The sequence below is a fragment of the Rhincodon typus genome, chromosome 4 (assembly GCF_021869965.1).
Source record: "Rhincodon typus isolate 14 chromosome 4, sRhiTyp1.1, whole genome shotgun sequence".
NCBI classification, from domain to species: domain Eukaryota; kingdom Metazoa; phylum Chordata; class Chondrichthyes; order Orectolobiformes; family Rhincodontidae; genus Rhincodon; species Rhincodon typus.
Window position 1 is genome coordinate 99,410,788 of NC_063335.1, and position 22,160 is coordinate 99,432,947.

At 39.3% G+C, this 22,160-nt stretch overlaps 1 protein-coding gene across 1 annotated transcript in view; it reads right to left on the reverse strand.

The window, feature by feature from the left end:
* The window catches only part of col22a1 (collagen, type XXII, alpha 1), a 266,290-nt gene that overhangs the window by 105,501 nt on the left and 138,629 nt on the right, over nt 1–22,160 (reverse strand). Inside the window, exons 12-13 of the mRNA XM_048596182.1 lie at nt 17,482–17,518; nt 11,397–11,422 (exon numbers count right to left, since the gene is read on the reverse strand). Coding sequence (XP_048452139.1) covers nt 11,397–11,422; nt 17,482–17,518 — 63 coding nt within the window. The remainder of the gene's footprint in view (nt 1–11,396; nt 11,423–17,481; nt 17,519–22,160) is intronic.

Below are 22,160 nucleotides of genomic sequence, written 5' to 3' on the forward strand. Positions count from 1 at the left end.
AGGTCAGTGCGCCATACTACAACTGCGCCTCCCTTGTCCGCGGATGGATGAATTGGGCCAGAGGGCCTGTTTCCAAGCTGCATGACTCTAGTTAATGCCCCAAACTCCTCAACCATATGAGTCGTTAAATAACAATTTGTCGCAACAACCTGACCTTACCTCTGTTGAGATGATATGATACCAGACAGCGGCTGAGCTCTAACTACCTCATGCATAATTTTTAAAAAATCTTACTAGGGATGGGATCACAATGATTTCACAATTATGTCAAGTATCTCATTATTAGGAGAACTCCTCTTTCAAGGCCCAATGGCACCCTTGGATGATGCTGGAGTGTAAATATGTAAGTGGGGTTTCTAGCCCTACTCCTCGGCAGCCATTTTTATGACTGTCCTCACCCCATTTCCATTAACAGTGCATCCTTCAAGAATACAAGTGTGTTTTCCAGTCCAAGTGGCAGTACTCATTTCCCTCTTTTACTTTCCCACCCTCTCAGGAACAGTTCAAGACAATGTTTGAGAAACAAATTTTAATTTATTGACTTCTTATGTTTTTCACAGGGAGACCAGGGTTATCCAGGAGAACAGGGATTTCGAGGCATCGCTGGACCACCTGTAAGTTGATGCCTTGGATTTGCCATTTGTAGTTGAATGTGATTGTGTCAGTAACGTGTGTTTCAATGCTTAATTTAGTGGAGAATTTTATCCTCAGCTTTTTTTTTTATTCATTTCTCCTTTTTCTACCTGAACTGATCAATCCTTTCCTGGAGTATATTTCCATGGAAGGAGAGAGGGGTTTTCCTTACAATATCATATACCTTGTCCTTCATTCAGGATTGAAGAATGACAATGAACATTGGCAACCTATTCAACTGTAAATGTGGCCCCTGTGCCCACTCCATACTTTATTAGCAGTTGGTGATCAAAGTCAGGAAACCAGTCCAAAATATTCTCCTCTCTGACTGAAGTGCACTGAGGCTAATTGCAGCACATTCTGTTGGCAGAGATAATTAAACTCAACATCGACATAAAACCTAGGGCCTTAATGCTCATGTGTGGCTCATCTTCTCATTTGATCTCATTTCATAACTGTTCCTTGTTATCCCACTGGAGGGTAGCAGCACATACAGGTGTCCAGATATTTCTGATAAAACTGTTGGATAAAAATATCAGAAAGCCTAGACTCTACTTGTCCCATGCTGCAGGGATACTAGCCTTTTTAGGCACATTTGGACTTTTCTTTTTTCACTCTGTCATTTGTCTGAGTGCACAGTACATGGAATGTGCTTTGTGTGCACCCTGCCTAAATCTAACCATAATGTACCTGTACCTCTGTGTGCAAGCTATTATCATGGTTTGAAAATACCCATGGACAAAAATGAACATGTGTTTAAAAGCAGGGAAACTATGCTGCCATTTCAACCTTGCAACTGTGGTTTGTTGTTTGCTTTGGAGCCTTCAGGCTGCTGACCAAAAATAGCAGTCAGACTGTCTGCAGCCTAGCTGACCTTCCTTGATGTTATTGAAAACAAGGCACTTATGTGTTTGGAGGTATGCGAAGGTGACTAATCGTCCTTTCATTGTTACAATCTTCAGAGTTTACTTTTGTCACATACTGCAGTGTTTGAACCTCTGCCATGAGAAGGTAAATGATGTGATGTCTAATTGAATCAAAAAGCAAAATGTCAATTCATGTCTCTTTCATTATCCGCTTCTGCTAAATTGCCCAATGCTGTTCCTATCTATCTAAATGCAAACAGTCCATCTCCAGAAATTGCCTTTCTTCCCTTCCCCATCTCCCATTTCCTCAGTTCACCAACGATCTATTCTCAGCCTTTTTGCTCTTGTTAGACACTCACTGAAAAGATATTGGGTAAATTTCTATGTATGCTGATTGCAAAGACTCTTTTTCTTCACTTCTTCAGTTAATGCTTCAGTATTTTTAGGCTGTCCAACATCAAGCCTTGAATGAGTTATAATTTCCATGAGCTCAACATCAATAAAACAAAAGTCTTTATCTTTGGTCCATAATAGAAATGCCATCACCTTTATAATGATTTCATTTCCATCTACAACTACTCTGTCAGCCTGAAAGCCAACTGTTTCTAACTTTGACATCTTATGTGATCTTGAGCTTAATTTTAAACACTATATTTAATTGTACATATCATTTGTTCAATTCCACCTCCAAAATTCATCTCACTTTACTGCTACTGAAACTCTTATCTGTTTTTTTCATTTTCAAATTCAGTTCTTCCAATAGCCCTCTTGCTGTAATTCCATCTTCTCTTCGTCGTCATCAATTTTTTTCAGAACTCGAAGCTTTCACCCATCACTCTGGTACTCACAACTTTATCAGATTTTCCTATTCATTAATGCATTCAAGTGAAAACTTTTACTCTAATGTATAAATCCCTCAATTATCATGATGTATTTTACCTTTCTTCAGTCCTCCAGACATAGAATTCCAATTGGATTCTCCATTCCTTTGGCCTGTTTTTCATTTTCCCCCTTTTAGGCCACACTTGGTGGCAGAAATTTCAACCATCACATCTTACTCTCTGGAACTGCTTCCACCTTTCACCTCTCCACCTTTAAAACTTTCTCAAAAACCATCTCTGCCATGAACCTTTAAGCCACTCTCACTAATGTTTTTTTTTAATCTGGCTTCAAGATGTAGAACCATTGATTACTGAGGTCATTAAGTGATTTAGTTATTATTTTACCATCAGTAAAGCAAAATGCCCAATTCAAATCTTTCTCAGCCCTGTCACATCTAGTTAGCTGATCAGCTATCATGAATGTATATGTGACTACAGGTTTTACAAGATAGGTTAATAAAGAAACTAAATGAGTCATTATCCAAACTGGTTATATATTTGACTCTGGATTATCCTACACTATTCACTCAAGTTATATGTTAAAGAAAAATGTACACTATTAATCTGTAGGTTATTAAACTCAGTACAGTATGTAACAATCACTTCTGTCCTTTGTGACAACAGTAATATATTGAAGATCACACAAGCAAGACTTATGGATCAAAATGTGCTATCCAGATTACTTCCGTCCTATTTCACAATATGCTGAAATAAATGGATCATAAATTAATTAATAACATATCAGCACTTCTTCCTATAGCAGTGCTAATGTTCATTATTGAAAATGGACATGTTATTACATCCAGTTCTGTCTGTATATTTGTTTCTAGGGTATCAAAGGTGAAGCGGGTCAGAAAGGGTCCCTTGGAGACAAGGTGAGAAATGCGCTGAACATATGCAACATGTTTGATATTCTTTTAGGTTAATACTTAGAGCCATTGATATCTAAAGTACAGAAGGAGGTTACTTACTCCATCATGTCAGTTCTGACTCTGGTCTAGAGCAATCTTACATTAATCCCTCTTCATTTCTTTACCTTCATGTTGGGCAATTTCTGTGACCACTTAAATGTATCAAAGGAAGTTAATATGCTTTGCCAAAGACATGCTTAACCAACCTAATTGAAATCTTTGGAAAGTAACAGAAAGGTCAGATAAGGGTAATGAAGCATATGCAATATATTTGGTTTTTCAAAAGATCTTTGACATGTTAATGCATCATAAACTGATGACAAAGGTTAGAACATGAGGGAAGTAAAGGGAAACAAAGTATGATTAAAAATAGCTGAACAAACTTGCAGAGGATCAGCAGTGATACTCCTGATTTACAAGTAATTTTGAATTTTGTGTACAATTTCAAACTTTGTAGATGGCATCAAATTGGGAGGTGCAGTTAATATAGAGGTGTATGACATTATAAGAAAGTATGAATTAATTCACAAAATAGTTATGTAACTAACAACATAACTTGAATATAAGTAGGTGTAAGGCAGTATGTTTGTGCTGGTGGAGAAAATAAGAATGCCACAGACACCTTGGAAAATAAATGTCTAAATGCAGTAGAGAAACAGAGTGATCGACCATGGGGTAATATTATAAAACAATACAGGTGGTGTCACAGAATCTCAAAATAAAACAAAATCTATCTAGGACTGAGATGAGGAGGAACTTCGTCACACAGAGGGTGATAAATCTTCAGAATTCTCTAATTTAGAGGGTTGTGGAAGCTTAGTCATTAAGTATGTTTGAGACAGAGATCAATAGACACCAATAGATATGGGGATAGCACAGGAATATAGTGTTGAGGTAGATAATCAGCCATTATTGAAATGGCAGAGCAAACTTGAGAAGCTGAATGGCCTATTCCTGCTCCTAGATTCATACATTCCTGTTTCAAATGAAAACCAAAAAAAAACATGTTGAACATGTAAAGGACCTTGGTTAGATCAAACACAGAGTATTACAAATATTTCTTGTCCACATATTTTAAATGATATGAAGTCATGACCGGTGGTGCAATAAACAAAAATGATAAAATTATGCCGAAAATGTTAGGATATACTTATCAGAAAAGATTAAATATGCTGGGATAACAAGGTGTAGAGCTGGATGAACACAGCAGGCTAAGCAGCATCAGAGGAGCAGGAAAGCTGACGTTTCGGACCTCGACCCTTCTTCAGAAAATATGCTGGGGCTATTTTATCTGAAAAAGTAAAAACTGAAGAGTGACATGTCATAGAGTCATACACCATAGAAACAAGCCCTTCAGCCCACCATGTCTATGCTAACGAACAAACACCAAATTACACGATCCCATTTACCTGCACTTAGTCCATTGCCTACTATGACCTGGCATTTTATGTGCTCTTCCAGATGCTTTTTAAGTGTTGCGAGAGTACCTGACTCCACCACCCTCTCAGACAGTGCATTCTATATCTCTACCACCCTCTGTGTGATTTGATTTTCCTCCAGATCCCCTCTGAACCATCTGTTCTCATCTTAAACCTCCCCTCAGGTCATGTCAGGGGTCTTCAAGATGATAAAATAGTTTAATAAAATAGGAAAGACAAAGATGATGTGTGGAATTTTTTTTGGGTGGTAAGAAGTCCTGTCACCAAGACAAGAAATGGAATCCTGCCCTGAATGTGACAGCAGATTGCTTTCTCGAACTGCCAATCCACTCAACGGACCAGCCTATTTTGCATGACATGACTGCTGAGCCAGCAGTAGGAAGGAGAGATTTGAATGCATATTGCTTCAAAGAGCCAGCCAGGGGAAATCACTTTCAAATAGCTACTTGGGAATCTTTTTGGGGTGAGGAAGTACCCACTGTGAGCAGTGAAGCAGCCATTAAGCAGACCCATCACCTTCAATAGGAACTGTCTGGGAAGTCACCAATGTTTAAACAGTACCAGCATGGGGAAGAAATTATCCCTAAATTCTCGTTAAACAGCTCAGTTGGCCACTCTAATGTTGGCTTCATTTTTTTACTCATTCACGGGATGAGTGTGACGCTGGCTAGGCCAGCATTTATTGCCCATCCTTAATTGCCCACAGGGCAGTTGAGAGTCAACTACATTGCTGTGGGTCTGGAGTCACATGTAGGCCAGACCAGGTAAAGATGGCAGTTTCCTTCCATAAAGGGCATTTGCGAACCAGATAGATTTTTCCAACAACCGGCACTGGATTCAAAGTCATCATTAGGCTGTTAACTTCAGATATTTATTGCAATCAGATTTGATGGGATTTGAAACCAGGTCCCCAGAATGTTACCTGGGTTTCTGAATTAACAGTCCAGCGATAATACCGCTAGGCCATTACTTCCCCTCTTTGGTGGGACCCCTTTTTGGTTTACAAGGACACACTGTAATCATAACTGTGGCCTGTACAGGAATAGAACTGTTGTTGTTGTAGGGGAAGAAAGAAGGTAGAGCAATTGAGCACAGTAAGATCCCAAAAATCTATAATGTAACATCTGACCTTACTGGGTTGTGGGATGAATATAGGCAAGGCTCCTCAATTGTTCTTCAAAGTATCGACTTGGTGACGTAGAACTTTGCAATAACAGCAAAAGACAGCTTCTGCAGCCAAACAACACTGCACTCCATTTGTAGCCAGGATGATGTCTGTGCAGTGGGTCATAGCTTGCTGGTTCAGTGGTGAAAGTCAGGCTCATGAATCCAGTGGATAAATGAGAAATTTGAGGAATTCACAGAGCTTCTTCCCAGCACCTAAGATAAAGTCCACAACGGAAATCTACTAGAATTAAATCCAGAGAATCCTTAATGAGATACCATGGGATTGAACACATTACTGAGTAAGTGTGAGAAGGAATCTCATTAGCATTTTATGTCCTCAATGACACAAACAGGGATGAAATTCCATGGAAGGAAGATAAATGGACAGATCTGGTATTTCTGGCTCAAACAGAGGATGGTACATGTCTGGCATAGATTGACTGATAAGCATTCAATGTTACGGAGTGAGTTAGGCATGCACATGACAAAGAAACAAATTGACACAAAATTGAATTGAAGCATAGCTTTTGTTTTTAAAGCTTGGGCCTTGTTATATAAGGGTGTAAAGTTCTGAAAGGGTCAATACTGAGGAGTGTCACCACCCACTATGATGATGCTGTTTCAATATGGGAGGGGAAGAACAGCTTCAGAACTGAAGGAGGAAGGCCTGTTTGGGTCTTCCTTATAATCTATGTAACTGTGCCTAACACATCAGTGTAACTTTTACATATCCGCCATCATGAAATGAATTGTATCTTGTTTAAGGCAAGAGTCCCTTGTCATTTGATTACCAAGTCATCATTCTATCTACTAGACGAAAGAGACACTGCAGATCATGACCAGGAAAGTGTATAGTGGCAGCAAATCCACTAGATAGATTGTACAAGTTGATGAGCATTAAGGATTCGTCTTACAACAGGGATATCCATCTTTTTTTGGTGCAGTTTTCTTGTGTTGGAAATGGCCATCTGATGAATCATGACAGATCAAGATACAGCTCTATGCATGAATAGCTCATGCAAGTAAAATCAGCGACTGTATTGAGTAGAAACTAAAATCAACTTTGCATTTAAAAAAATCTGGATGAAGTGTTTTTCAGGATTACAGGTTGCATGTGCATTATCATTAATGCCATCTACCATCTATTAGGGGGAACGTGGCTTTGATGGATTTCCTGGAAAAGCAGGCCTTCCTGGTGAAGTGGTAAGTGAAAACTGCTTTTATGTCTAACAAATTAGCATCTCTCATCTATTCATATATGACACAAAAATATGGACGGTGAAGTGCCTAGTTTTAGATTGGTAAATGGTAGTCATAGAATAAAAGAAAGAAAAAAAAGGAGCTTATGTTTATTTTGCAGGATTCCAATTAATTATTTAAGAACCTGACAATTTCTGGCATAAAACTAAACCACAGAAGTGCATCCCACAGAAACACACAATCATCATTAGATGCCAACAATCTGAGGTAAACAGCAGAAGTTTTCCCATATGGGCTGGTGAACTCTAATGACATTCAGTTCAGAATTCAGGACATGCTTAACCATTCAACATTTCATCATCTCAACAATCTTCCACCTTCTACACCATTTTAGCTTTCTTCCCTTTTTTATTTCAAAAATATACTTTATTCATAAAAATATTGATTCTGGACACAGTTTTTACATATGCAGAACACACTTATGATGTAACAACTAATAAAACCTCGTTCTATAGGGTACGTTCCACAATGCAAGCCAGATCCTCACTCAGTGGGAATGTGTTTCACTGTTAAGTCCACTTTATGGAATTGATTAAATTGCATGTACTGCTATTAGACATGTCTCTCCAGTCAACATGTTTCTTAACCCTTAACTACTTGACAAAAAAAGGATCACATCCTATGCTGGATTCTTCTAAAATGCATCACTCTGGGTATTCTGGTAATGGATATTCCACACCTGCTCTTGTTTTTCCAAACGTCTCCTGCTAAAGTTACTTCATCCGATGATTTGCCTTCATGTGGACTTTGGTCTATACTTGAGTTAGCAGCTGTGTGATCTTTGATCCTTGCATTACAACTTTTGGCAGCATGCTGCATTGGGAAATCTATGACCTCTATCATTTTACTCTGCCAGCCTCTGGCTGCCTAAGAAGCATATTCTGACTTGAATCACAAGAAAGAGGAAGTACATGGTTCACAGCAAGTTCTCCAGGGAATTGTACGCTGTTGATCATCGTAAGAGGAAACAGCAATCAGAGAAATCTCCTTCTATGCCAAGAGTTTACTTCCTTTTTAATGAGCAACATTAGCTAGTCAAATACATACATGCATGGTGTTGTAAGGAATGGGGGTAGTTCAGAGGAAGAGAAATCCCTTTTGCAATCTCACCTGTTTGATTTATGAACTTGCAAATTAAATGTTGATATTTCCTTTATTCATTCTGGCGATGTGGATGACATTACAATGGCCACAATTTATTGCTTATTCACTAGTAACATCAAGTGGCTAACAAGGCCATTTCTGTCATAAAAACAGAATGCTGGAGAAGCTCAACAGGCCTGGCAGTACCTGTGGAGAGAGAAACAGAGTTAATATTTCAAATCCAGTATGACTCATTTTCAGAATCACGTCTGATGGCAGTAATGCAACAGTCACATGGATATGGTACTGCAGTTAGATTAAAGCCAGACCATTCAAGGATAATGTGATTTTTTTTTCCGCAAAAGATGTTAATAATGCAGACATGGTTTGAGATAGGCATGAGACAGGGTTTAAACACAGTTTGATATTTTCATGGTCATTTTGACTTATATGTCACTGTTTACATTGAATTAAAGTTTTCAAGCTGCTGCAGTGAAATTTTATCTGCTATCAAACTGGATCATTATTTAAGGTTCCTTGTCCAGCAACAAACCCACTTTTCATTGACTGTAAGTGTTAGTCATATGATACAAGGCTAACAATTAAACTTTTACCTTTACCTTTGTTGAACTTTTTTGGACTCAAAGGCTGCCCACCATGTAATCCAGCCCTTTCCATCATGTTAGAAAGTGTCTTGTCAGATAAAGAACAGGGCTGGCTTTGTGCCAAGTCTTTGATGTGACTTCTGAGGCAATGGCTAAAAATGTAAGGCAATTGATTCTGACACAGTGAAGCAAATGAAGCTGACTAAACCTGATGAATATATCAAAAGGCAAAATCATCGGACACTTGAATGAATCAGAGAACGTTTATTTCACATTCCTGTGAATGAAATGTCCTTTCAATCAGGGAGATTGGCAAATACCTGAAGAATAAAAGATTGTAGGGACATGGTAAAAGGTCAGTGTCATGGAACTGGATTGCTCGTTGGAAGTGCTAGCACCCAATCAGGAGGCCAAATAGACTCCTTAATACAGGGCTGTATGGTTTAAAGCACAGCAATTGAGTTACTCTAAATTTTCTGTCAATTCTGGGCCTAATATTAGTTGCCTCTTAAGATGGACCAAAGTTGCCACTTTTTGATAACAGGAATTCGTTGTCAGATTGTTTTGAGTTATTTGTTGAAATAAAAAAAAGTCCCTGAAGGACTTGGTGGGCAAATGTATCCCTCAGTTTGTCGTACAAGCTAATAGGCCCCAGGTTCAATCCCTGCTTTAAGGCAACTGCATTTAGACAGACCAGTCCAAATGCCCTGGGAGAGGGCATTGTCCCCATCCCCTCTCATTTTCAAAAGTGGATACCAGCAAGCATAACATTGAACTTGGCTGTGAAGCCCCTCTAATGAAACTATCTGAGGTGAGGCAAGGAAACTGAAAAAAAGTAAAGTGGTAGCAAGCAATGTAGAATCCTTTCAGTAACAAAATGGTAATTCTTTTAAAGAGGCAATTATGGAATGGATCTGCAATAGGTGAGCTGTTCGTAACAATGCCTCCTATAGAGGATCTGGATCGGCGCAGTCTTAGAGGGCCGAAGGGCCTGTTCCTGTGCTGTAATTTTCTTTGTTCTTTGTTCTTTGTTCTATCCTTCACCTCTCAGAAACTTTGATTCATTCAAGCTTCCTAACTCACTGCAGTTTGCCCAACACTGCAGTGTTCACTGATCTGCATTGAATTCGTGTCCACCAATGCCTTGAATATTTTTTTTTCTAATTTCCAATGTTTCCATGATCTTACACTTCCATGTTTCTCTAAATTACAAGAGACCATCTCCAACAAGGGAGAATTTGACTCTGCTTGATGTTCAATGGCATTCTGATGACATATCAGCCCACAGTTAAAATCTTGAGGATTACCATTGACCCACAACGGAATTGAACAATCGTATAACTAGTATGGCTACTAAAGCATGTTAGAGGCTTGGAATTCTTCGGCTAATAAGTCAACTGCTGACTCCTCAAAGCCTGTCTACCATCTAAAAGCCACCAGTCAGGAGTGCAATGATAAATCCCAACTGGCCTGGATGGATCATCTCCAACAATAGTCAAGAGGTTTGATGCTATTCAGGATAAAACAGTTCCCTTGGTTGTCATCACATGTCACACCTTTAACATCCACTTCCTCCAACATTGATGCACAGCGGCAACAGTGTATATGATCAACAAGATATGCTGCAGCAGTTCACCAGGGATCACCTCGACATCACCTTCCGAACTCATGACTCTACTACCTAGAATGACAGAGGTACCACATATGTAGGAATACCGCCAGATGCAAGTTTATCTCCAAATCACTCAGATTCCTAACTTGGAAATATATCTCAATTCCTTCTCTCCTAGTCAAACATCAGAAACTCACTCTCTAGCAACATTGTTATGGACCTGCACCATGTGGACTGCAGTGGTTCAAGAAGGCAGATCACTACCACCTTCTCAAGGGTAACTAGGGATGTATAATAAATGTAGGCAAAGCTGGGAATACCCAGATCCCATGAATAAGTAGAAAGCCTACAACCCTCCAAGAATTCTGCATTCCACCTAAAGTGTTGAAATGTTTAGTTGTTATTTATGAAATTATGTGAATCTCTTTCCTGTTGATGCTCACTGTGCTTGATTAATTAGGCCTGGATGTGGACTCCAAGGTGAGTAAATAAAAATCTATAGAAGTTGCTGGAAGCATTGAACTGTAAGCAGAAGATGTTTTGGAACTCTGTGAACAAATTCCTATTACACACAAAGAAGCTGGCATGCCCCCTCTTTATGACTCCTAGATATAAAATATGCAATAACTTCAAATGATCATTCATGTATCCCCACTTTCTTTTTCCACTAGAGGTGGTTGTAACATCAGATATGTAGGCCCTTAAATCTGGAATTATTGCCCTAAATCTCTACCTCAAACTTTTCTATCAAGAGCCAGCTGAATTGCTACATCATTGACCAAGATTTTGACCTCCCATCCTGATATTTCCTTTATCTTGGTGTCCAATTCTGTCTGATTTTGCTCTTGTGGAGTGCTTTAGAATGTTTTATTCAGTTAAAATTGTTACTTTTAATTTCTGTTGTTGTAACATCTTCTATCCTTATTCAAAGGGTGCAACTGGTAGCCCAGGAATTCCTGGTACTCCTGGAGAAAAAGGAGAAAAAGTAAGTATAAAAAGTAAAAAACAAAATTGTTATGGCATTTGATGTCATTAGAACAAATTGTGTGTACTGTTGTAAGAATGTTTTAGGGGGATCAAAGTGATTCTTTTTGTTATGAGACAGAGAAAAGGCAAAATAATTTCAGTTTAACCCGGATTTTACATATGTAATACTAAAGAAAACAGTTAGCCTTCATCATCACTATTCCTATAAAACTGAGGGTAACATGAACTGCTTCCTGTGATTCTATGTTTCTCACTGGGGCACGCTGTTGAACACCTGGATTATAGTGAATTAGAAATCACTAAACTGAAAAGAACCTGTTCTTTTAAGCTATTAGTCTCATTGCAAAAAAAAACACACGCTGAAAAGTTTCACCTTTTTAAAAGATGGAACTCAACATTTAGTTGTGTACTAAATTTACAATTATTGCTAAAAATAATCTCTGGCTCTGTAAACTAATTTCATGTTTGTTGAATATCAAAATTCTCCATTATAATTTAAGAAATCAAGTTTTAAAAATGTTTGTATTCGTTTATGGGAATTAAGCTTCCACTGTAGGCCCAAGTGAATGGCCCAATCTTTATTTAATTCTGTAAAATTTAACTATGGGTGAAGGATGAGCACGGTTTCTTCCTTTCTAGCTTGCTACTGGTGAGAATGCGTCAATATGATTAGCTGTTGGACTTGGTGCCAAATTCAAATTAATGCCAGTCAAGAGGAAATCATCACAAAGGAGATTGTTAGATTATAATGGGTAGTTTTCTTTGAAATCAGCACCAAATACCATCAGAGATAACAAGGTATATAGCTGGATGAACACAGCAGGCCAAACAGCATCGGAGGAGCAGGAAGGCTGACGTTTCGGGCCTAGAGGGTCTAGGCCTGAAACGTCAGCTTTCCTGCTCCTCCGATGCTGCTTGGCCTGCTGTGTTTGTCCAGCTCTACACCTTTTATCTCAGATTCTCCAGCATCTGCAGTTCCTACTATCTCTGAACCAAATACCATCAGTTAGCTGCTTCAAAACCAGGCACTCTAATTATATTTTGCTAGTGAATCCAGTCAGCAAGGGGAACCTCATAACTCATATCAGAAGAACATTGGCGTTCTGCACAAAATATGGCATGGTGTGCACTTTGCAAGTGAAGCACCCTGTCAGTTTAATGTAGTTGTTAAGTTATCTCTTGCATATTAATCATTGATGGAATTCCTACTTCCATAAGAAACAACTCAATAACTTTTTTTGAGTTTCAAATTTCAGACCAGCTATAGAGAAGCTGAGAGGATTTATGTTTGTGATTTTCTACTTTCCAAAAATATCATTTGCCCATCTGGAACTTTGTTTCTATCCTATCATGCCAACTGCTAACATTTATTGTTGATGGCATCCTAGCCTCCACAGATCAGGACTAGCACAGGGAGGAGAAACTTAGCTACTTCAGAGATTGCTTAAAATCTTTCCCTTCCTTTAGTAGAATTCCAATAATGCCCATTCAATGTTATAATCAACACTTAAGCTATTTGAGCACCCATTCCATGGATACATGCATATCAGAGCAATACCAGTTCGTAGACCTTGTGTGTTGTTTTCCCTCATGTTGCACAAAAAAGAAGACAGTTGCCTGGATATTGTTATGAGCATGAGAGCCTGTACAATAATTATGGTAGATAACCAAAAATGTAACCTAGAACTGAGTCAAGGTCCTGACTTCATACAACTTTGCTAAAAGAAGACTAAATGTTGGAGGCTTTTGTCTTATACTCGTCAGATCTAAGATGTAAGCAACAGACTTGAAAAAGATACATCATTTTGTACTGCGCGAGAGAGGGTAGTGATTGGTTGAGCCATCATTGGCACAGAGATACAGCAAGAGCTGTTAACGTTAACCTTAATTCTCAGACCATTTAGGTAGATTCTTATTGCTCAGGTCATTGTCATAGGGATGCAGCTGAGTTTGGCTGCCTCCATGGCTGTTTTTATTTTTTAAAAAGATGTGCATATATGTTTCCTTTTGCCCACATGATCCTGATTATTTATGTATGCAGCTTCTAATATCTGCAAATGCTTCACACTGTAAGTCTGGCAGATGATCTTAAATTGGTTTTGGATGTAACTCATAGTACATCTGGATTATTTAATAAAAATTTTCCAATGGCAGAATCACATCTAATGTAGGATATACTGTTCTGAGGCTTGAAAATACAGTCTGGTTGGGCATGAGCAATATGCTGCCACCTGTAAATCATCATCAAGATGTGGTTTGGCATAGCCTGTCAATCACTGGCATATATAACCTACATACCCGACACCACTTACTAGAATTCACATATCACATTACTTATTTGTGTGATGGGCTTGATGGCAGCATTCTGTTAGTGGAGAAAACCACTTGTGGGTTTACTGTGTAGTAGCCATGTGAGACAACTAGCTTCACCTGGCCAATTGTAATCATGAACTAAAAGGCCATTCTGTGTCCTGATATTGGTAAGTTATCTCTGCTGTAATATATCTGTGTAGATGTATCTTATTCTGAGATTAATTTGGTAGTCCGACAACTCACTTTAGGATCACGTCTATAGCTAGCTATGCAAACCATGTTTCTGTAATGATTGAAATCTCTCCTAGTTGATGTTTTAGCTTCATAATACATCCAACTGGACAAATTAAGATTGCTGGGAGTAATGGCAGCAGAACAATTAGCAGTGCTTTATTATAAAGGTCCCTTGATTCAATCACAAATCTGTACAAAATTGCTTTATTTGGATGAAGGCTAGAGTCAGGGAGTGATAGCAGATAGTCTACAAAGGGAGCGATTCAGCAAGAAGCAAAAATGTATTCCTGACTGCTATCTGGAGATGCATGCTATAAGCTATTTGTGGGGTATTGGACGAGGACAAAGGCTGGTCTTAGACCTGACATTTTTTTCTACAGTTAAACAATCAGCCAAAATGTACTTGCTAATAACACAATGAAGTAAAATGGCTGCAAAGGCAACTTGTGAAAAGTCTGCACTTATATTACTAAGCCCCTTGGTAGAGGGGCAAATAGAATTGGAAAAAAACTGAAGCATAACCATATTTTCTTATTCAAAGTTGAAGATTTCTCTTTTTCTGTAATTGGATGGTTCTGTAAATTTTTCACAAATTTCTTCATGCTCATGCTGGGCAGTTTGAGGAAGGTAACTAAGGCTTGAATGTATAAATTTTCAGACCCATCTTTTGTTGATTTTGTTTTTTATTTACAGGGAGAAGCTGGACCTCCAGGTTACCCGGGCAGTGTGGTGAGTGTCTTAACTAGTGAAATATAATGCGGTGGAAGATGAAGTGACCTGGTAAAGAAATCAAGGAGTGGGCTGACTTTGCAGTCTCTGTCAGCAACAGGAACATCAGGTTTCAGACATTCCTGACTTCCCACTCTTTCCATTAAGCTGGTTGATTGAAGTCAGAGACAATTTGGATTGTCTGGTCTGGAAATATTCAAAATTTATGTAGATACAGGAGAGGAATACAGCAGGAATTGTGATCAGATACTGAGTTCCTTGGGGTAAATTTATGAATTTTGTGCATTTGGTACAAATCTTTACCTCCCAGGAGTGAGCATCATGAATGTAAATATCATTTAGTTATTTTCAATCCATTTGAATGTATAACAATTTCCCTATTACTGCTTGATTTTATGGTTGATGTACATTCAATGATATCAAATAACTAATGTCACTTCTGTGAAAGCACATTTAAAAAAAAGAATCTATTTTAAAATCAAAGTGAGCAGTTGTTAAATGTTTACATTTACATATCTCCTAAACAATGGAATAAACTGTTCAGATTTAAGAAAAATTATGACTTGGCTATCTTTGTAACCAAACAATTTTTAACAACTTGTTTTGATATTTCTGACTAAAATAGTGATTAATGTCACACATTTCTCTTTAAATTTTATCAGTCCTGATCAATATTTTTATCATTTGATTTAAATATTTGGTCTTCTGTGACAAATTTCATTGTTCATTGGAATAGATAAAATGAAATTTTATTTATATCTGTTCAACGATCTTTTTCAAATCTCTTCTGAACAATGTACTTTTTTCCATGATGTCGTGTCATTTCTAATTATCTACTGCATATTAGTAGTGGATGATAATCTGATCCTGTGTACCAGTGTGGTACAAGCATCACAGAAGGCAGAGAAGGAGGAACAACAGTGAAGTATCTGGAATGCCTTGTCTCTTCCAATCATAGCACTGCTCAACAAGGAAGATGTGCTAATTGTCCATAAGGCCCATTACCTTCTCTAACAATGCAACCTGAGAAATGTTACCCTTACATGGTTTAACACCTTCCAAAATTAAAACTGGCCTTCCCTGGTTTTAATAATTGTGTAATTATTTTGGTTGTTTTAATAGTAAAAGGAAAGTAAGTTCTGGTTTGTTTGTTCCTTTGATGTTGATGACTAACAACTGAATATTTTCTTTTAGGCAGAACTTGGTGGCTTGAAAGGAGAACCAGTAAGTTTAACTCCCGTATAAAGCACATATGTCTTGAACAACACATTAAAATACTATTCAAAGTGTCTGCATTTTGATGGCTAAGAAATGTTATGAATCAAGATTATATAAACAACTCTAGGCAATCTGTAAGCATTTTAAAATAAGAAGAAATAAGAAGGAAATTAATTCAATCCCCAAATTACTGTACAGCAAAGGGAAATACAATCTAACAAATCTATGCTGGTGTGAACTCTTTACACAAATATCCATCTCCACCTTACTTCATATCAGCCTGTCATCATATCCTTCTCTTTCTTCTTCGCCCATGTACTGAACTAGCTTCCCCATGGAAGCAGCCATGATCTTCAGTCTGGTAACTCTACCATTAGCACTGGTGGTGAAAGAGGAGCTAGCAAGAAGAGCCGCTGTAGCTTGGAAAGAGGGAGTAAAAGGATGTTACACAAGGGGCCATACCCAGAGTGATTATTCACAGAGCACTCCTCCCCCTCTCTCAACTTCACTGAGAAACAGTATGTGAGAAATCTTTGCTTATTCAAAGAGGGACAGTTGGAGCTAAATTACTTGTCTTGTCCCTGCTGCACTCTCAAATCAGTATCATTATACATATGTATGATGGATAGAGCTTAGAAAGGAATGTTTATTTTGGCCATTCTTTCCATGGCTTTCTGAGATGGCAAATGAACCAATGAGGTGCCTTCCCCAATAAATCACAGTTGACAGGTTAATGTGATGTGTTCCCTGACCTGGCACTTATAGCTACAATCAGACTTGGAGTTGTTACTCATCTTCCACGTTTGAAACAGCTGGCTGCAATATGAACGCCCAGCATGGACCAAGTTGTGCTCTGTCCTGTCTTCGAAGGAGGAAGAATTCTGGAATGTTTACTGATATTGATGGCACTTTGTGCAGGATATGAGGTTTGGGGGAGTGAAGATTGCAGTAGGTAGAATAGAAGATGTCTGTAGTAGCACAAGGAGGTAGTGGGATAATAAGCTGCATTGAAATAAGACAAACAAGGCCTCATAGAACATAAACACAAGCATAGATCTACAGCATTAAAAACTTCTTTTCAATGTTGTAAAATATGATGTGCTTCCATATACTTCGATGAAGTGTGCTACGGTGATTGCAGGAGAGTGAAGAGATTTTAAGGCAATTCTTAATTGGACAAGTCTCTCATGAAACGATGAGAAAGCATTGAAAATATGAATCAAAATTCATCAATAACAAACCATTCTTATGAATAATATTTACAGATGTTCAAGATTTTCCAAATGCTTCATTTTGATTTAGATGTAATGTGCTTAACCTTTACAGGGTCAGCCAGGACTTCGTGGACACCCAGGCTTGCCAGGTCCTATAGGGCTGATGGTAAGTGGACTTCTTCTCACTTTTAAAGGAAGAAATTGGCTCAAACCATTCAGCAAGATGAAATGATCACTGAGTGAAAGAAGACATCAGATTCCTCTCACGCATGTGCCCTTGCCTTATATTATGTTGCAACTAAGCATAATGAAAAAAGCTTGGTAATTACTGCAGATAGCAGTGGATTTTCTGAAGCCCTTGCTTCGCTGATAAGAACACATTAGAGGAAAATTAGTTGCTTGAAAAATTTCTGATTTGGAAAATTTGGGAAGTAGCATGGAGGTGTTGGAGGAAGAGGACAAAGGTTTAGTTCAGTACAGATTAGCTGCATTGATGGACCATACTTACATTCGAAGGAATGTCGTCAGTCAGATATTTTCTGAAGTGACCACTTCAGTAGCAGATATGTGGCCTGAGAAAGTTTGCAGGGCAAACATTTACAAAGATTCCTCCTCATCCCTCTTTCTGGGTCAAGCTCCTACAATTTAGGAATTCATGCAGCTTGAGAAAATTTTCTCTTCTTTATGGGTTGACATTAGAACTTTTTGTGATAATACATATAATTTCCTCAGCTCAAATTGTTTCCTCCTAAAACAGGTAAAAACATAGCATCAAAATGTGTGGTGAAGTAGGTGGCTATGAAAGTTGAAATTAACAGGCCTGGTTTCAATGCAACAAAAGATTTAAGACATGATTTTCTACTCCCTTAGGTGGTGAGAATAATAACAACATAAGTTTCAGATTCTTGCTGTTGAGATAAACTCTCACACTCGAGTCCTCCCTCCTTACATAGCAGGTTCACCTTCTCACCATCAGGTAGTGAGAAGCCTACGTACCTGAATTTGCATTTCAATAATTGCCCTAGATGTCAGAATTAATTTCCCCCTTCCAGTTAAGCTCTTCCCTATCAAGAAACTTGCTTCAGAAAGACCACATCACAAACCATCTTTGATTTTCTGCCTCCAGTCCAGATAGAAACATAAAAATTTTAAAAAATAGTCACAGGAATAGGCCATTCAGCCATCAAGCCCACCTCATAATTCACTATAGTTATGGCTGATCATCCAACTCAGTACTGCGTTCCCACTTTTGTCCCTTTCCTTTTGATGTCTTTCATCCTCAGAACCACATCTAACTCCTTGAAAACATTCAATGTTTTGGCCTCAACTGCTTTCTGTGGCAGAGAATTCCACAGATTCACCATTCTCTGGGTGAAGGAATTGATCCTTATTTCAGTCCTAACTGGCCTACCCCGTTTCCTCAACTGTGACCCCTGATTCTGGACTCCCTAATCATTGGGCACATCCTTCCTGTGTTTATCCTGTCTGGTCCTGTTAGAATTTACAGGTTTCTATCAGATCGCCCTCACTCATCTAAATTGCAGTCAGTACAGTCCCATCTGCTATACCTACCATTTTGACTAAGATACAATATGTCCCTAAACCATAGCTTCACCCAACCTGGCAATGGCAATGCACCAGTGTCAACTTCTCAGGGTGAAAGGGAACCCTTCACACAATTGAAAGGCAGGCAGTGGGGACACATCAGTGAAAAGCATGTTAACTGCATGAAAGTCAGAAACAGTTGAAGAAGGGTCCCATATCAAAACGTCAGCTTTCCTGCTCCTCTGATGCTGCCTGGCCTGCTGTGTTCCTCCAGCTCCACACTGTGTTATCTCTGACTCCAGTATCGGCAATTCTTACTATCTCTGAGTGGTTCATGTGCCAATAGCTTATCAGCAGACGCACTGCATGTACTTGTAGAATAAGATGAGAGGGTGAAAGGGAAAGAGGAAGCATGTTTCATGAGGTGATGGTAGCCTCCAGTCAGTCGGGGATTACCACCACTCTCAGCCTAGGAACTAGGCCATTTTCCTGGAGTGGGTTTGCTCACAGTCAATCAGGTGGCTTATCTGACGCAGATCTGAGAATCAATGCTGTTACTGTCTAGGGATTGAGCCATGGTCAGTCCTGACAATCAAGTGAAATTGGATTGGGCCTTGCTCGTCAGTCATTTGGGGTCATCTTGCAAATTCAGTAGGGGGTGATGAAGGGGATGTTGGGGAAGATGTGATTAGTCAGGGCTGTCCTGGGTGGGGTCAGGCACAGTCAGTCAGGGATGCATAATGGATCGTACATAATCAGGCTTTTTGAGTGTCTGTCCACCATGTTTTCAAGCTTATGAGCATCTCAAGTGAAAAAATTGGCCGGATTGTACTTGGTGGTTGAGTTTTAATGGTCACAATTGCAAGGGAGTATTGTAGATGGTATAGTGGGATCTAGCAGAAAGTAGAACGAAACTGCGTGGTCTCAAATGGATTTTCAGGACAGGTCATTCTGACCCCAGTATGAAGGGAGTGCAAGGCAGCAAGAACATTGATATCTCGATAGTTAAGAACCATAGGATAAAATAGAAACATTCATGGTCATATAAAGGAGCTCAACCAAAATGGGCAAGGATGATGGGCAATTAGGGAGCACAGAGTAGCATGATAGGGAATGTGAAGAATGGGGAGTATTTTTGTGGGTTGCAGGTGGGCCCTACAAGTCACTGCAGTGAAGATAGAGTCTAAACCTTCCCATATTGATCTGAATATCAAGGTTTCAATGTTAGGAAGGTGGGAACCAAAGTGGGAGGCTCTATTTCTGAGATTCAGCTGCCACGCATTGACTGCAATCCCCACCTTTTCGGTATGTTGTTCCCAAATGAGGTGATCTCTAGTCACTCAGTTTCCGGATTATGCAAGGTGAACCAAGGGTGTGAATCTTTCATTTTGGAGAACCTCCTCCATTCTGATTAGGACGAGACTATGACAGGCATTAGAACAGCACGAGCGAAGATAAGTTTACATAAGCCCTTACTCCATACAGAGATTGATTGAACTCCTGTATGAGAATGTTTTGTTTTATTATCCCTCTCCATCCTACAGTATTGGGATGCAGGCTGAACTCTTGCAGTTGGGATGGGATGGAGCCTGCTGGGCATATGTCCTGTTGACTTTGAAGTCACTGGCAAGCATACCTTGGTGGCTTTGGGCCTAAAGGGCCCAGCCTGCTGAAAATGCCTTGCATAATTGCATTCTCACCCTTCTGGGACTGAGCAGCTGAAGGCAATGGGATCAATGGTATGGCATCTCTGGAAAGTCCTGAAATGAAACTTAGAAATATAGAAACTATAAGCAGGAGTGGGGCATTCAGCCACTTGAGCCTGCTCTGCCATTCAATACAGATCATGGTTGTTCCTGTATCTCAATGCTGCAGTCCTGTTTTATTTTTCTCCATTACCTTGATGCTTTAATACATGAAATGTTATCATTTTATTTCTTCAATATACTCAGTAGACTAGGCTCCAAAACCTTCTCTGGTCGTGAATTCTACAGGTTGACCACTCTCCGAGTGAAGAAATGAAGCTGTTGGAGTGACCACCACCTTTCCTCTATGTGGGTGCCAGCTGGCACCACCCTGACTTCTTGAGAAGATGAGACACCTACAATGAGGTCAAGGTCTCTTGAGCCCACCAACCCTGCCATTTACTTAGCACCCATCTCATTCACAAATGCCCTCTGGATAGTCTGTAATCTGTAATCCTAACCTGGTATGGCCTACATGTGACTCCAGAGCCAGCCCAATGTGGTTCACTCTTAGCTGATCTCTGAACTCGTCCTTGCAAGCCACTCAGTTCAAAGGGTAATTGGAGATGGGCAGAAAATGTTGGCTGTGCTAGTAATGCCCATGAATGATTCTAAACTAGGGAACAAAAATATAAAGTGCTGAAGAAACACGGACGAATTGACAGCATCTGTGGAGAGACAACTGTGTGACCCTTTGTCAGAACTGAAAGCACTGGGAGAAGATGGTACTTTTGCAGATTATTGCAAGGTGGTGTTGAGATGTCCCAGGAAGGAAAGGAAATGAAAATTTGAAACTCTTGTGAACAATTGAAGCTCAATGATATCTTAAAAAAGTGTTTTTGTTTTCTAATTTTAGGGTCGTCCTGGTCTGGATGGCAGTGCTGGAAAACCTGGATTACCAGGTCAAAGGGTATGTGAACAGATATACTTCCATTGTGTTTGAGTCAGCACATTTTCCACATCGACGTAGAATGTGACAAGATAAATCTATAGGGCAACAATTGAGATTCAATGTTAATGTAGACACAAGGATTTTTATAAAAAATATTAGTACAATTACTTTCAGTGTCTAAACAACAATGCCTGCAAGCCCAGAGACAAAGGCAAAACTCAATCAATAAATGGTATAGAACCGAATCATACAAACTGCATAGGTTGAAGGCTCAATATCTAGTTAGTGCTAATTTGATTTCACTCAGGAAGCTATGCCTGTGATCATTCAAGCTTCTTATTATTGACAAGTGACCAGTTACTCATGACAGAAGTTGTCCATGGGAAAACCTTGGCTGAGGATTAAACATCTTTTAAGCATTTCCCTTATTGGTTGAATCCTTCCTTCTTTCCTTGGTTCTCTGCTGTGCCAAATGGCACATGAAATTTGAGCCTATTTTTCTTTCCTGGGCGACTTTATTCTGCTGGATGTTCGCTGGTCAATCACCACAGAATAGTGTTTGAGGGCTGCCACTTTGCATCTAACATGGCTGATCAGGAAAACTTCCCACTTTTGCTGCCTGACATAGCGAAGATGCACCCACATCATGTAGCTTTCTGACACACATGTGACCCTGGCAGTGTGGTCCAGATGCCCATGGGGGATATTCAGCTCTTGTTATAGAGTCATAGAGCCATACAGCATGGAAACAAACCCTCCAGTCCAACTAGTCCATGCTAACCATAATTCCAAACTAAATTAGTCCCACCTGCTTGTGCATGGCCCA